Source organism: Vigna umbellata, chromosome 3 (genome assembly GCF_029865625.1).
Source record: "Vigna umbellata cultivar VRB3 chromosome 3, Vumbellata_1.0, whole genome shotgun sequence".
NCBI classification, from domain to species: Eukaryota; Viridiplantae; Streptophyta; class Magnoliopsida; order Fabales; family Fabaceae; genus Vigna; species Vigna umbellata.
The window spans coordinates 8,021,600-8,039,422 of NC_142167.1; the positions used below are offsets into that span (position 1 = coordinate 8,021,600).

Consider the following 17,823-nt stretch of genomic DNA (forward strand, 5'->3'; position numbering starts at 1 on the left):
GATGTCAATTTGATTAATGTCAATTTTTTAAAATTCGATGTCAATTTAACGTCTCCCGATATGACGTCGACCTCAAATTCGACGTGAAAGGCCAAAAAACAACGACGTTATACGATATTTTTGTACTAATGTTTCCAAGATAAGTGTTACCCCTAATGGTGATATTTCTTTACAAATGGCAAAGTGAACAGGACATTGATTGAAAAAGTTAGGTGAATGCTTTTTGAAGCAAAATTGCCTAAGCATTTACGGGGTGAGGCATTGTTTATAGCAGCGCATGTTACTAATCTAAGTCTTGCAGTTGCTTTAAACTCTGAGGAGCTAGACAATATTTGGTTTGGCAAGAAGGTTACTTATGATCATTTGTGTGTTTTCGGCAGTAAAGCATTTGTTCATGTTCCAAATGATGAAAGATCCAAGTTGGATGTGAAGACAAGGCAATGCATTTTCACTGGTTTTGGCCAGGATGAGTTTAGCTACAAGTTGTATGACCCCGTTGAAAAGAAAGTTGTTAGAAGCCGTGATGTGCAATTCATGGAAGATCAAACAATTGAAGATGTTGATAAGGTGGAGAAGTCTACACCTAAGGAAGATGGTAATGTGGCTGATTTTGATCCAATTCGGTTATCTATTAATGATTTGGATATTGATGTTCATGATGATGAACAACATGGTGATGAACAACATGGTGATACCGATAATCAGTAGATTGGAGATGGCTTGGATGTTCCTATTGATAATGTTGATGAAGAGGAACATGATGTGTCACTAGATGGGAGTCTTGATGATGTACTTGAGTTACCTTAAGCTCAAACCAGAAGATATGACAAGCCAAAACAACCTTCTAAGAAATACTCTATACCAATGAGTATGTGATGTTGACTGATGAGAGAGAACCTGAATGTTATGAGGAGGCCATTGAAAGTGAAGAAAAGCAAAAGTGGTTGGATGCAATGTAGGATGAGATGAAATCTTTGCACGATAATCACACTTATGACTTGGTGAAGTTGTCTAAGGGTAAGAGAGCCATAGAGAATAGGTGGATTTTCAGGGTGAAGTAAGAGAACAATTCTACATCTACCAGATATAAAGCCAGATTAATGGTGAAAGGCTTTAGACAAAGAAAGGGTGTTGACTTCAATGAGATTTTCTCACTTGTGGTGAGGATGACATCCATCAGAATTATGTTAAGTTTAGCTGCTACTTAAGATTTAGAAGTTGAGCAGATGGATGTGAAGATAGCTTTCCTTCATGGTGATTTAGGGAAAGAGATTTACATGAAGCAACCGAGTGGTTTTCTTGTTGAAGGCAAGGAAGACTATGTGTGTAGGCTACGAAAAAGCTTATATGGTTTGAAGCAGGCTTTGAGGCAATGGTATAAGAAGTTTGAGTCTGTTATGTGTGAGCAAGGCTACAAGAAGACTACTTCTGACCATTGCGTTTTTATCAGAAAATTTTCTGAGAATGATTTCATTATATTGTTGTTATATGTTGATGACATGCTTATAATTGGGAAAAATGTATCCAAAATTGACAGGTTGAAGAAACAACTGGGTGAGTCATTTATCATGAAAGACATAGGAGCTGTCAAGAAGATTCTTGGTATAAGTATCACTCGTGATAGAAAAGAAAAAAAACTTTGCCTATCACAGGAGCACTACATTTAGAAGGTGTTTGATGAGTGCATATTTATGTCGCATTTATGCTTTAAAGTTTAAATTTTGATGGGATATTAGGTGTGGACTACTCGTGGATTTTACCCTTGTATTTAGGGGTTTTCCACGTTAAAAATTGTTGGTGTCTCTTTGTACTTTGAATTCTATTTTTGTTCTATTTATTTGGTGTTCCTCACATATTCTCGCAAAAAAGAGAATTGAATTTCTGTTGCGTTATTACTCTTTTCTAAGTTATTATATATTTTGCCCTCGTCAAAAAGAACTATTAGCGTAATTCATATTCAGATACACCACGCTTCTAATCTTTTCTAATAAGTTTTAAATATTACTAAAAATTTATTTTTCATGCCAACTTGCAAGTACACTAATTCAAGCTAATTATGACCACTTAACAATCAAAATTAATGATGATGTTACGTGCCTGATCACGTAATCTCTCCACTTACGATTGACACGAGAAATAACTGAATAAATTCCTTTATTATTGCAAAGTATAGGAAACACAAAACACAACCAATGACTGGGAGCAGGTTCTCCTTCAGTCACACGAGAGCATAACCTCTCTTACAAGAATCCTCAATAATCAAAACATATCCTGAGCCCTAGGTGCCCCCCTAATTAATACTAATTACTCCTCCCAGAAAAGGTAAGGAATAATCGCAATTGCCTATTTATTATAATTAACCATAATTGCCTATTTATTATAATTATCTGGAAAGAATCATTCTGTCCTTATTTACTCTATTTATTACTGTATTTATTACAGTAATACTCTGCTGAGCGTCCCCTGAATTCCCGCCTATCCTCCCACTTGCCAGCTGGACGTAGCTGGACGTTCGTCCATGCTCCGTTCGTTCCTGACGCTCGTCCTTTCTCTTCGATACTCGTCCTCGCTCTGCTCGTCCCGGGCGCTCGTCCTTACTCCCTGTTGCCCCGCTCGTTCGGCCTCCCCTCGCTGAGTGCGTTCGTCCTCGCCCCTTGTTACCTCCTGCTCCGAACGCTCTTCCGCTCCCGTCCGGTTCCCTTCTTGCGATGGACGCTCGTCCTCTTGTGTTGGACGCTCGTCCTCTTGTGATGGGCGCTCGTCCTCTTGTGAAGGACGCTCGTCCTCTCCTCTATCCCTTCTATATCTTCTTCTCTCGTACACTCGCCAGGCCGTAACAGATGACAATGAGTTAAGATGGTTCAAAGTTTGATTATACTTGTTCCCGTCCTTGAAGTAAAATTTCATACTCAACCCTATCATATATGAATTTATATCTTGTCATTGTCTCCTTCCAGTAGCGAGTATCCTCATCTTAGTACGTGCTTCCATATATTATCTCAAATATTAATTAAACACTTTTCTTAAAAAAAATAAGAGTGATAAAAAAAACTTATCATGGATTCAACGTCAAATTTCACATAATTTAAGTTTCATGACAAGTACAACATCTATTATTTTTGCAGATGTTCAAAGGAAAAATACATCTAATATTTGAATGAACTTGGTAGATATGGAATGAATCAAAATGTTCAAATAAAAAAATATGGAGTAAAATAAAAGTTTTTCAAATGAACTGTTACTAATAGCCAAAGATAAAAGAAAAAATAAATTTTCTATATTAACTAATAAACTAAAAATTTATATGATTGAATACTCAAAATTCATAATAAGACATTTTCACATTATTTGAACAAAACAAAAGAAAAAAAGAATGAAACTGAATAAATGATAGAAAAAAATAATAAAAATAAGTCCTTTTGAGTAACCTAATCCGTTAAAGATGTTTTAGTAATTAAAAACAGATATTAATGTATGGATGGAATTGATAAAAAGATACTCGTCTTTGTTTCAATATTTGATTTGAAAAAGAAAATATTATTAATATTCATACTCATATCATATTAATACGTAAATTCTTTATTAAAACCAAGACAAATTTAGTCAGTATTCCCAAAGATAAAATTATTTGTCATCTATATTCAAAATAAGCTAATCGAAGATTACATAAAAGAAATGAATGACGTAGCACAGTTCCACTATTCTAAATTGATGGAAATAGAAAAACCAAAACAAAATACGGCAAAGGAACCATTCGGAGAAAAAAAATATATTTGACTTGGTCTTCTCCTACACCATACAATAGTACATACGAAGAGTTCGTGATGCTTTTGATTTTCACGATCTCATTCTATGCTTGTTAAGATTCAAAATGGCATGGATTCAAGGTATCAATGATAAGCTTATTTTACAATCGATCTTCAAGCTAGATATAAAATCAGCGTTACATTTATAATTTCAAATAATAGAAATTTAAGATAGGATTGAAGACCCATTTACAAGTAAAAGCATTTTCAAAGCTTACTCATGAAACTAAAAGTAAAAGAAGATTCAACAAAACTAGAGTTTAACCCATGAAATGTCTAAACCTACAGTTCGACTTGTCTTGTGTTTTCAACTTGCCTTTTATTCTCATTCGACATCACTTGAACAATTTCTGGCCCCAAGTAATATCGTAATAGTAAAATTGAAACATGAAATAAATTATAACGGAACTGAGCTTCAAAATCATGCAATGTAACAATCAATGCATTACAAGAAAATAGATGACAAATTCTATGGTGACTCACATCCAATAACGTTAATCGAATTTAGTTCAACACACTAAAGGGTTGGAAGAAACCAAAAGAGAAATAAATAAGCCATGATGCCCTTCTTCCCCTTAGTTTCCCCTCTGCTTGTTTGTGACAGCATTACAACTACAGAAAAGCATCTTTCTCAAGTAGCTTCAGGACATCATTTTGATTATTTAACTTCGCAACATCTATAGGAGTTTTCCCGTCCATATTCTGCAGAGTACTGCAAATTCAACAAGAAAGGAGAACAATTAATCATTGAAACAAGGTATTTTGTAAGCATTAACGTTTTTTCAATAAGCAAAATGGAAAAGACTACTACTTACACTGCAGCACCGTTTTCAAGCAGAAGGGCCACACATTCCTTCCTGCCATAACCGGCTGCGTAATGGAGAGCAGTGTTCTTATTCTTGTCCAAAGCATCCACTTTTGCTCCAGCCTCAAGGAGAACTTGAGCACACTTCACCTGAAAGGATATCAAGAACGTGTCAACCATAAAGGAATCAAATCTCAGATTTTTCTATGGCCTAAATAACACCCTGAGTCTCAATACATCCTTTATATCCCTCCCATCATGGGTCTAATGAGACCACCCAATATCATAAGCAGAAATTATGAGAAACAAAAAGGCATGATATAAAAGATGAGAAAATATTTACTACAAATACTAGCATACCTCGCCATATCCACAGGCAAAATGCAAGGCAGTTCTTCCCTCAGAATCTTCTTCATCCTTGTCAGCACCAGAAGCTAGTGCAGTTTTCAAGCCCTAAAGATATGTTTAAAATTTTAGCTCTCAAATATTTCAAAATCACAAATACAACTAGATAGCTTAGCGGCCTAAACAACCCTTAATAAATGAATGTTTTGAATTCCATTCAATCTTCCATTCCCCAAAAGTTAACAATAGAAAAGCACATAACCCTTGTATAAGAGCATACAAAACCTGTCCATGAAACTGCCACAATAAATGGCTAATTTACATAAATTTAGAAAAGAAATTGTGCATTACTTATTCAAGTTTTAAAAAGACTTCGATCCACCTTTTCTCTAAATGATTTCACCAGTTCCAATTTATATTGTATTAACTCAAAACCTTATGATAAGAATTTTTAAATTGATAAAAGAAGAAATTCCCAAGTAGAAAGATTTCAGAAGAAAGTGGAAACAAAATAACAGCAATAAAGAAATCACATCAAGAGCTAAAAGCTACCTAATATTTATACATTTATTAAAAGACTGAGATTTGCACCAAATCAACTAATCAAATTCAAAATTTACATTCCTACCAACTGCATCGACCAATTACTAGCATAGATTGCATGTAGCAACTTGCGTGAGAAATAGCATCTTTACTTTCTACCCAAAGATCTCAACCTAATCAACAACAAATCAACCTAAAGTCCTGGGCAACCCTAGTCCTTTAGCACAAAAAGGCTAGATATCCTACTCCATAAAGACATTGAATTAAAATAATATCAGAATAGATGAGGATATAATTCTAAATAACAATAAAACCTAATGCACAATTCCAGAAAAAGACGCTTGTGTGACTGGCAAACTTGTGAGAAGTGATGAAGAATATTACCAAGCTCGGCTCTCCAAAAAAATGAAGTTAGGGGCCTCTTAGTCTCAACTTCCAAGGGAGTTTATTTGTCCTTTATTGTATCATTAGAATAACTTCAACTTTTCAATCATAAAGTAAATTCAAGATTTCTTTCAAAACAGAGATTTAAGAGCATACACATGTAGAAAATATAACTATATCTCACCTCCACATCACCAACACTAGCAGTATGATGAACAATTGATTCATCTTCATTTCCCAAATCTTCTGTCTCATCTCCCCCAGAATGTTCAGCAGTGGCACCTACATCTCCAGTATTTGCAAGACCCATTGCCTGTCCCAACTTCCTCAAAACATTTTCATCATTCCAGTACCTAAAATAAAGAGAACCACTTCAGAGGCTAATTGACATAATATATTACAGTAAACAAATACGGAAATGCCAAAACAGTGAGACAACAAAAATATATTTTTAGCTTTTCTAAACCTCATCATAGCAGCAGGACCACCGGTTTCTATCTCCTCCAAAATATGTTTCAGTGATGGATCCTCCTTGATTCGTGCCATTCTTTCTTCAAGCTGGTCTTTATTTGAGGGATTAGCAAAATTTTCAAGCATGGCAGACATAGATGGATCCTGTCATAGACAGTCAATATTATATCAACTGGTAAAAGTTAGTGAAAAAATATAAGTAAGAAGTTTACAAAATAGTTACCTGCATCAATGCATTACCCAGACGCTCAGCCATGTTCATAAAATTAGGATTCTGCATAACCTGTTGCATGGTTGAAAAATATTGTTGGTTATCAAAGTTGGGGACACTATCCTGTGGAGCTCCTTGAAAAGTTTTCTGAAGCTGTTCAGCCATCTGATTGAATGATGGATCTTTTGCTATCTGTTCAGCCAATTCCTTGATACTTGGATCCTGTGCATTTAATAATTAAGCATTAATATCCAATATGAAGAAATGTCACAGTAGATTTGAAACTGAGAGCCAACTCTAAACATCAAACAAACAAACAAGTTTCCTTGAGAGTGAAAATCAAAAAAGAAGGGAAGACAAGGATCAAACCATATAAAGATCTCAAGAAACATTAAATTCCCTCACTTATATACTCTTCAATAGACTCCAATAGAAAAGCTGTAAAGAATTCATTCAAAGATAGAAGCTATAACTTAAGAGAAATGAAACTACCAACCACAATCTAATCCAAATCCACAACCACCACAAAATGTTCACTGCTCTCCTATCATACTCTGGAAAGCTTTGAAGGGAAAATCAAATACAATTCCAACGAAGTCTTAAAGCCAATAGTGAAGATTTCTAAAAACATCTATATAGTCATTTTTCCTCACAAATTTCACCTTCATTGTCCAACCACAGGCTCAAAATCCAGAGAACCACCAGGACATGTAAAAGCCAGAATTCATAAAAATCAACAATATCTATAAGATGGTTTGTGCTCATAAAATGCATGAAAACATACCCAACATCATTAACAATTAACAATTAACAAGCCATAGTTATTAAGAAATAGAATTATGCCAGACATACACATAATACAAATAAGAAAAAACGAAACAGAGGTACTGATTTACATTGAGCAGACCAGCCATCCCCGAGAAATCAAAAGGGTTGTTTGGAAACCCAGCTGCAGGTCCGGAAGCAGCTCTTGGTCCTGCTGGAGAATCTTTAGATGATGTTTCTTCTTTGGAAGTTTTATTCTCTGGTGTACCAGCTTTGTCATCTAAGAAAATCTCAACATGTGTGAAACTAGTGCACTTTCAAGGGTTCAAAAAACTATTCCAGTTATGCTAAATTTCTAGCACTAAAAGTAGAAGAAATATAAAAGGAGACAAAAGTGAAACAAATCACATAAAGAATAAGCAAACATAGAAGGCACCAATAAGCAGATAGTAAACAGAAACTTTCAATTACCCTATTCTACAAAGAAAGGGTAATCAATCCAATCTGGCCTACTCTGCAAGGGTAGTCAATCCAAAATCCAAATCATGAATTTGTGGCAACACAGTGCAGTAAAGGTTTACACAATGATAAGAGCAATAAGGATTCATTAAGCAAAACTTCATACAGCAAGTACTTTTACGTAATAGTGCAACTTCAAAATTGACAGAACATTATCCCTTACTCTTATCCATGCATACACACAACTCCAAACTTTTTTTTTTTCCACCAGAAAATAAGATGGAAGGAGTAAGAAGGAACCACAACTTGGTAAACAATTTCCCCTTATGGTTCTGATTACATGGAAGAAGAAATGAAAATAAGAAATAGGAAAACCATGAACTCGGACAAACCAATAAAAAATAACTTTATTCTGAGCATTTAAAAGAACCAAAAAGTAAAAAAGAAAGCTTCATGCAGTGTAACCAAAGAAAAGGATAAAGGGAAAAAATTCGATGCACTAAATAATTAAGCATAAACTGAGAATAATTAAGCAATTTCAAAACAACAAACTCCTGTTGTAAATTCAATTCAACCAACAAAAGGCTTTAATCCCAAAGTTAACATCTTCACTGCAGTGACAAACAAGCATAAACTGAGATCAACATAGAATTAAAGTTTGTTAATTTAGGAAAAATAATGTTTTCAATACCAATCTAAAAGGAAAGATAGATAAGACATGCACTGAATTTGCGGCAGATGGGATAAAAAAAAAAACCCTACAAAACAATAACATCAGTACTCGTTCACCACCGCATCTATAAAAGAAAACATACCAGCAGGAAAATCCTTTTTGGAATCTGAAGCCATGAGAAAAATTAAAGAATTGCTGAAAGAAAGGCAAAGAAACAATTTTTTAGATTACAAGGAAGAAAATTGGGGGAAAATCAAAGATTCAAGAAAGAAACCTAAACTGCGAAAGGGAGAAAGAAGTGTTCAAACCTGAATCTGATTGTGAGAGAAAAGTGTGAGAGTGAGAAGTGGATGAAGAGAAAAACCGAAATGAAACAAAACCCTTTTTCTTATTTTCTTGCTATTTATTTATTTGTAGCCTTGAACCATAGATTCAATCCCCACATCGAAACAGATGACGATAGAATACAATACACAAATAATAGTGATATCTGTGGGCCCCCTCAATCCCCATCTTCTCAAATGAATGGCTCCCTCTGTTATGTGATATAGCCAATTTACATTAACTTTTCTTATTTCAATAATATACTTTCAGCATCAAATTTATCCTTCAGATAATTTTGTAAGTTTAATTTATTTATAAATATAAATAAAATAATAAGTGCATATTATTATTTATATTTCTGTAAAAAAAAAATTATTATTATCTTAGGAAGAAGTTAAATGATTTAATTGAAGAGACCAAATAGTATATATTAACATTTTTATTGATTGTTATAAATTATAAATATAAAAAGATACTCAATGTTTCAAGATTCAATGCGGTTGTAGGTGGTAGAGAACTATAAAACTCAATACTTTGACTAAGGAGCACACGTCAGTAATAAAATATGGGCGAGAGAATTATTAAAAATATATAATTTGTTTCCTTAAAAAATATCAATAAAATTAATAAATATTTTGAGGTGATTGGAAATCATATATATTTAGTTTTATATTTGTAAGAAATAAAGAAGAATAAAATATGAAAGAATATAACTTTTCTATAACCATCCTCTTTGATTTAATTTATTCTTTCATCCTCTCTCTTAACTTGGAAATTATATTATTTAAGAGACTAATTAATGTTTCAAGTGTCTCCTAATCTTTTTATTTATTGTGTATTTAACATTTTAGCATTTACTTTAATACATTACAAGACTGTGTATTTACGGCATTAATTTTATTAATTTCCATATAAAAATAGAAGGTGTGGAATTATTCTCTCATAATAACATATACACTTGTACTTGTATTTGTATTTATATTTATATTTATATTTGTTTTCTTCTAATTTAAAATTAATTTTAAAACAACAAAAATCACTGCAAACAAACATGTACTATCAAAGATTTAATATATTTATTTATATATATAAGCGAACAAATATAACAACTTATACGAAGAAAAGTTAAATTTTCAAATAACTGTATATGTCATGATATATTATCATTTGTTTTATACATTTAGTTATATATTATCATAAAATTGATAGAAAAATACTCAAAATAATATATATATATATATATATATAAATGTTTATATTGATAAGAAATAACGAGTGAAACATCATATTAAAATAGTATAAATACTAAGTAGGAATTATCACAAATTCAATAAAAACAAACCAAGAAATATAAAATTATACTACAATTATACATAACATAATCAATCACAATTAAAATTTATATACAAAATACTAAACTTTAAACTAGGTACAAGGTAAACAACTATATATACTAAAGCCGTTAAACATCTGTCCCATCTCTACCTAAAGTCTGCTCAATAGACACGCCATCTCACTATGTTCATATCCATCAGATAATCATTCCACCTAGAAAATCAATCATATACAAACTGATAACCATAGAAATACACAAAGGGTAAGTTAATGAAGAAAATAATTAACATAATATATTAATATTACATCGCATGTCACATTTCCCACAGAGTTAATCAAACATCATAATCATGTCTTTGACCTAGACTTGACTATCTGAATATAGTATGAATGTCGAGCTATGACGGGTCATTCACTTGTGGTGGCTTCTACTACTTTATAGAGTCATTGTCAATGGGTTTACCTTATCACACAAACAAGGTTGGTCTATTATGCATCTTAGGTCATACCAGAACACAAAGACTAAGACCTCTTGCTATTCTCATCACTCCTCTCTAATTGAGAATGAATGATCATTAGAGTGTTAGAAACCATCAAAACCGAGCTCCAACATTCATACCAACAACATTTTGATATAACCGCTAAAAAAATTTCCTTAGAACTCTTACAAACCTCAAATCCATACCATCATATATTTCAAACCATATCTCTGAAAATTAAATGAACCATCATATCTTTTAAAACCAAATACAGTAGAGAAAAACAATTAAAACAACCAAGAAGACCCAAACTCACTCACCTAGCGCCAGAATCATGGCACCCAACGAGCACAAACTCGCCCACGAGCAGCCTTCACTCGTCCAACGAAAGCAAAAATAGTGAGCTCCACCAAATCATTGAGCCACCTACTCGCCCAGCCACTCTGCATATTTTGCAGAACACCAATTCTGCAAAATTTGCACCCTCTCAACCTCACATGTCATACCCTATGTACTTCTACCAATTTCTACCACTTTTATTTGGGATTCTAAGCTACAATAAACCTAACCAAGTATATATAATGCAATTTAAACCAAGTTTAACTCATTTCGTTATGAAATTCCAACTCAACTTAAACTAAAACACTTCATTATAGTCCAGAAATCAATCCTACCAATTTTAACACCTAACTTAATTACTTAGGGGTCTAAACAAGTCCAAAATGACCCAATACCAGACTTCAAACCCTCCATTTTTACTTAGACCTTATACTTATAAAACTTGTTTCTCAAAATCTCTAAAATGTGCCTAAAAGTCATTCAAAACACAACATATTGTCTATCATCCATTTCTGGACCATCTTTCTACTGACTCACCGCTCAAACAAGTCTCAAATGACATTACAATAGATCCCAAACCACCATTTATCCATTTTGACCATTGCTTCTAAATCATCAAAACCTCTATTTTTGACCAAAAATAACCTATAATTCTACTAACTCATTTTCCCTCAACATTTTAACCAAACATAACGTTACCAACTTCACAAAAACATCATTCACAAGATTATCACAATCCAACATAGACTCATACAAGGCATCAAGAAGTACACAAGTGATTTCACTTAATCAAAACACAATTATCACCAAGTCATTCATCTCAATTACAACTAAATCATCGTAGCAACCATCAATCATACTTGAAAATTCAAAATTTAAACATAAGCACTAGCTTCTCTTACCTTAGTAGAAACGATACAAAGCTCTACGCATGCAAAACTATTTAGGAACTATGGAATTATTCTCTTAGAATAACATATACACTTGTATTTATATTTATATTTATTCTCTTGTAATTTAAAAAATCAATTAAGTAATTTTGAAACAATAAAAATCACTACAAACAAACATGTACTATCAAAGATTTTATATATATATATATATGGGGTTTGCTAACGTGCATACGCCTATTTTTCAGTTGGTACATTTTAGCAATGTGTACCGGGTTTTAGTAGACAAAAATACCCTTATATATCATGGATTCTAAGTTTTAAGGTTAAGGGTATTTTAATAATTTTCATTCTCAAAACTAAAAAAAAAAACCTCAAACCCTTACTCACCTCTCTCATTCCTCTCAACCATTTCTCTTTCATCTCTCTCACTTTTCAACCTTTTCTCTGACATCCCTACTATAACCCCAATTGAAAAAATCAGAAACACTTACGGTTAAATAATTTGCATTTGAAAAAGTTGAGTCATTATGTTTGTGAAAAATAGATAAAATTATATACGACAAAAATTATAAAATGAAAACTCATTATAAAATCATTTTTTTGTAAGAAATTATTTAACAACGAGTGTTTCTGATGTTTTTCGGACCAATTACCAATTCCTTTAATGTCATTATACTTGTGAAAATTAGATAAAATTAGATAAGACAAAAATTATAAAATGAAAACTCATTATAAAATCATTTTTTGTAAGAAATTGTTTAACAACGAGTATTTCTGATTTTTTCCAGGTCAATTACCAATTCCTTTATGCTTGTGAAAATTATATAAAATTAGATAAGACAAAAATTATAAAATGAAAATTCATTATAAAATATTTTTATGTAAGATTGTTTAACAGTCAATGCTTCTGATTTTTTTCAGTTAGGGCTACCATAGGATGACAGATAAAATGTTGGAATGAGAGAGATCAAAGAGAAATGGTTGAGAGGAATGAGGGAGGTGAGCAAGGGTTTAGGGATTTTTTTTTTTTTTAGTTTTGAGAATGAAAATTATTAAAATACCCTTAACCTTAAAACTTAGAATCCATAATATATAAGGATATTTTTGTCTACTAAAACCCGGTACACGTTGCTAAAATGTAAGTGTAAACGCGTTACCAAACCCATATATATATATATATATATATATATATATATATATATATATATAACCAGGTTTTAGTAGACAAAAATACCCTTATATATTATGGATTCTAAGTTTTAAGGTTAAGGGTATTTTAATAATTTTCATTCTCAAAACTAAAAAAAAAAAAAGAAACCCCCCAAACCCTTATTCACCTCTCTCATTCCTCTCAACTCTTTCTCTTTTCTCTTTCTCACTCCAATCTTTTCTCTGTCATCCCTGTAGCCCCAATTGAAAAAATCAGAAACACTTGCTGTTAAACAATCTTATAAAAAAATGATTTTATAATGAGTTTTCATCTTATAATTTTTGTCTTATCTAATTTTATCCAATTTTCACAAGCATAAAGGAATTGGTAGTTGACCTGGAAAAAATCAGAAATACTCGCTGTTAAACAATTTCTTACAAAAAATGATTTTATAATGAGTTTTTATTTTATAATTTTTGTCTTATCTAATTTTATCCAATTTTCACAAGCATAAAGGAATTGGTAATTGATCTGGAAAAAATCAGAAATACTCGCTGTTAAACAATTTCTTACAAAAAATGATTTTATAATGAGTTTTTATTTTATAATTTTTGTCTTATCTAATTTTATCTAATTTTCACAAGCATAATGATATCAAAGGAATTGGTAATTGGCCAGGAAAAAAATCAGAAACACTCAGTTGTTAAACAATTTCTTACAAAAAATGACTTTATAATAAGTTTTCATTTTATAATTTTTGTCGTATATAATTTTATCTAATTTTCACAAGCATAATAACATCCGAAAGAATTGGTAATTGGCCTGGAGGATTTTTTTTAGAGATGATGATTCAACAAATACAGATGATGATTCAACAAATACAGATGATGAAATTAGAGAGGTTAGTGAAGATGGTGAAATTGAAGAGATCTTGAATGAACCTTTGCCTTGAAGGTGAATATGTCAATGACTCAACTCTTTGCAAAGGAAAATTTTTTAAAGGCATGTGTTTCTGATTTTTTTCAATTGGGGCTACAGTAAGGATGACAGAGAAAAGGTTGGAGTGAGAGAGATGAAAGAGAAAGGATTGAGAGAATAAGAGAGGTGAGTAAGCATTTGGGGGGTTTCTTTTTTTTTTTTAAGTTTTGAGAATGAAAATTATTAAAATACCCTTAACCTTAAAACTTGGAATCCATAATATATAAGGGTATTTTTGTCTACTAAAACCCGGTACACGTTGCTAAAATGTAAGTGTAAACGCGTTAGCAAACCCCATATATATATATAGTTTTATGCAAGTAAGAAATAACTAGTGTAACATCCCATTAAAATAGTATAAAAACTAAAAAGGAGTTATTACATATTCAATAAAATAAAACACTTAACAAGGTAAGAAATATAAAATTACATCACAATTATACATAACATAATCATAATTAAACTTTATATACAAGATATTAAACTCAAAACTATATACAAGGTTGGTTCTCTAAAATAGCCAAAGGAAAATATAAACAATTATATATACTAAAGTCGTTAAACATTTGTTCCGTCTCTACCTAAAGTCTGTTCCATAGACACGTCATCTCCTTCTGCTCACACCCACTAGATAATCATCGCTCATATAAAATCAATCATACACAAACTGACAACCATAGAAATACACAAAAGGTAAGCTAATGAAGAAAATAATTAACATAGTATATTAATATTACATCATATTTCACATTTCCCACAAAGTTAATTAAACATCCTAACCATGCCTTTGACCTAGACTTGATTATCCGAATATAGTATGAATGTCAAGTTATGGCAAGTCATGCACTTGTGGTGGCTTATATTGCTTTGCAGAGTCATTGCCAATGGGTTTCACCCTACCACACACAAAAGGTTGGTTTATTCCGCGTCTTAGGCCATACTAGAGCACCAAGACTGAGACCCCTTCCTACTCTCACCACATGCATCACTCCTCTCTAACTAAGAATGAATTATCATTAGAGTATTAGAATAACCATAAAAAATGAGCTTCGTACATTCATACCAACAACCCTTTGATATAACCACTAAAAAATTTTCCTTAGAACTCTTACAAACCTCAAATCCATATCATCATATATTTCAAACCATATCCTTGAAAGTTAGAGAAACCATCATACCTTTTAAAACCAAACACATTGTGAAAAGCAATTAAAACAACCAAGAAGACCCATATTCACTCGCCCAGCGCCAGAATCATGGCACCCAACGAGCATAGACTCGCCCAACGAACAACCTTCACTCGTCCAACGAGCAGCCTTCACTCGCCCAACGAGAACAAAATTAGTGAGCTCCACTAGCCCAACGAGTTACTACTCGCCCAACCACTCTGCATAATTTTGCAAAACACCAATTTTGCAATATTTTCACCCTCTTAACCTCAAATGTCACACCCTATGTACTTCTACCATTTCTACCACTTTTATTTGGGATTCTAAGCTACAATATACCTAACCAAGCATATATAATCCAATTCAAACCATGTTTAACTCATTTCATTATGAAATTCCAACTCAACTTAAACTAAAATCCTCCATTATAGACCACAAATCAATCCTACCAATTTTAACACCTAACTTAGCTACTTAGGGGTCTGAAAAAGTCCAAAATGACCCAATAACATACCTAAACCCTTCACTTTGCCTTAGACCTTCTACTTCTAAAACTCTTTACTTAAAACCTCTAAAATGCACCTAAAAGTCATTCAAAACACAACCTATTGTCTACCATCCATTTCTAGACCATCTTTCTACTTACTCACCACTTAAAAAAGTCTCAAATGACATTACAACAGATCACAAACCATCATTTCTTCCTTTTGACCATTGCTTCTAAATTCACCTATCAAAACCTCTCTTTTTGACCAACAATGACTTATAATTCTACTAACTCATTTGCCCTCAACATTTTAACCAAATGTAACGCTACCAACTTCATAATAACATCATTCACAAGATTATCACAGTCCAACATAGACTCATACAAGGCATCAAGAAGCACACAACTGATTTCACTCAATCAAAACACAATTATCACCAAGTTATTCATCTCAATTACAACTAAATTATCATATCATCATAGCAACCATCAATCATACTTGAAAATTCAAAATTTAGGCATAAGCACTAGCTTCTCTTACCTTAGCAGAAATGATACCAAGCTCTACACACACACAACCATTGCTTCAAGCTCAAGGCACTCTAAAAACCCCTACAAACCACCGAATCATGATCGAAGTGAGTCCTTAGGACCTTAGACTAACAAGGAACTAGAAAAGGAGTTCAATTGACACATGTGAAAGAACTGCTACGCATTGCCCTAATCGAAGAATTAAAGGGAAAAGAGGTAGGAACTTACTTGCTCTAAAAGTAAAAGTGATAGGATAATGATGGATATTACACTTTTGTGATTTCATAGACGTTTTCTGATCGTCAAACTGATGATCTAGGAGTAAGAAATTGTAGAGAAGGGAAAATGAACTCAGAGAAAGAGTTGTAGAGAGATAATAAGTGTTTTAGATAATAAGACGAGTTTATAAAATTCTATTTATATTATTGAATTATTTTGACATTAAAATACTTGGTCTCATTATTTTAAAACATTTATCAACTCTAATACTCTATCTTCCAGGTTCTTATAACTAGTGCTACATTTGTGCGTATTTACTTAGAGTTTATGTCTTTATTTTTTATTTATTAATTTATATTAAGAAAATTAATATAATTATTATTATATTTAAATAAATATTTTATTTATATAATTATATTTAAGTGTTATAATTATGTATAGTTTTAAATATAATATTTAAATAAGGAATTTGATAATATGAAAAGAATTTAGTAATTAATTATGATTTTTTTTGCTTTTATAACAAATTAATTAAAAATAAATAGTATTATTTTAACGTTGATTTCTTTATTCTAAATTAATGAATTATAAAAAATACAACTATCAATATCAATAATAAAATAGTAATTAATTATATTAATAAATATGAAAATGACATTTTAAAAGTGGTATTGATTTAAAAACAGTGAAACTCGAATATATTAAAAGGTTTTAATATAAATATGTTTACTATGAAATATTTCATTATTTTAAAACACATCATCTCTCTATAAACATCTTTTCTATAGTTCTCATCCCCTAATCGTCCTATAGAAGAATCGAGACCATACAATTGATTCTAGCGACGAGTTCTTCAATTTGGACTTATCAATTTCTTCGTTCAAGTAAGTTGAGTTTCAACCATTTTCCTTGGTCTTATTTTGTATCTGTTGCATGTGGATCCTATTCAACTTGCATATGTCTTTTGAATCATCAAAGTGAGTCTTTATTGATTAGTGGTTCTAACAATATACCCTGATTGCATTTATATTGTTTCTAGGAGTAAATAGAGCTTCCTATGTGTTTTGAACTCTTTTAAACTTTCTAGAGCTTTTTGGTCATTTATTAGTTATCTTATTTTAAGTTTCTGATGCTTTGAAAGTTTGAACTGCATATTTGGCTTGTCTGAGATTGGTAAATTTTGATATTGGTGGTCAAACCTATTGAATTTTTGTTGATTGAATTAGTTGCATGTGGATTAATTGATGTTGAATGAAAGGAATGACAATCTAGAAATTTGAGCAAATTGGTATGCAAATCTGAAATTAAAATATATTTTTGAACTAAACACTAAGTTAGGAATACCAATTTGGTCATCTTAATTGGTCCTTGTTTCTCCAAAATTATTGAATGGAGTGTATTGGTTTCTAATGTGGTGGTGAGTGGTGTTGGTTTGGTGTTGGGGTGACCTTTTTCCG

At 31.9% G+C, this 17,823-nt stretch overlaps 1 protein-coding gene across 1 annotated transcript; it reads right to left on the reverse strand.

Annotated features, from left to right (window-relative positions):
• Positions 1 to 4,199: 4,199 nt before the first annotated feature.
• LOC124822535 (ankyrin repeat domain-containing protein 2B-like) lies at positions 4,200 to 8,904 on the reverse strand. Its single transcript, XM_088109406.1, has 9 exons — positions 8,771 to 8,904; positions 8,605 to 8,657; positions 7,462 to 7,610; positions 6,578 to 6,787; positions 6,350 to 6,498; positions 6,068 to 6,236; positions 4,972 to 5,064; positions 4,622 to 4,761; positions 4,200 to 4,518 (listed from the first exon to the last, which is right to left on the reverse strand). Exons 2-9 carry the CDS (start codon positions 8,636 to 8,638, stop codon positions 4,419 to 4,421), a joined length of 1,044 nt encoding a protein of 347 aa, XP_087965532.1. The 5' UTR covers positions 8,639 to 8,657; positions 8,771 to 8,904; the 3' UTR covers positions 4,200 to 4,418.
• Between the last annotated feature and the right edge of the window lie 8,919 nt (positions 8,905 to 17,823).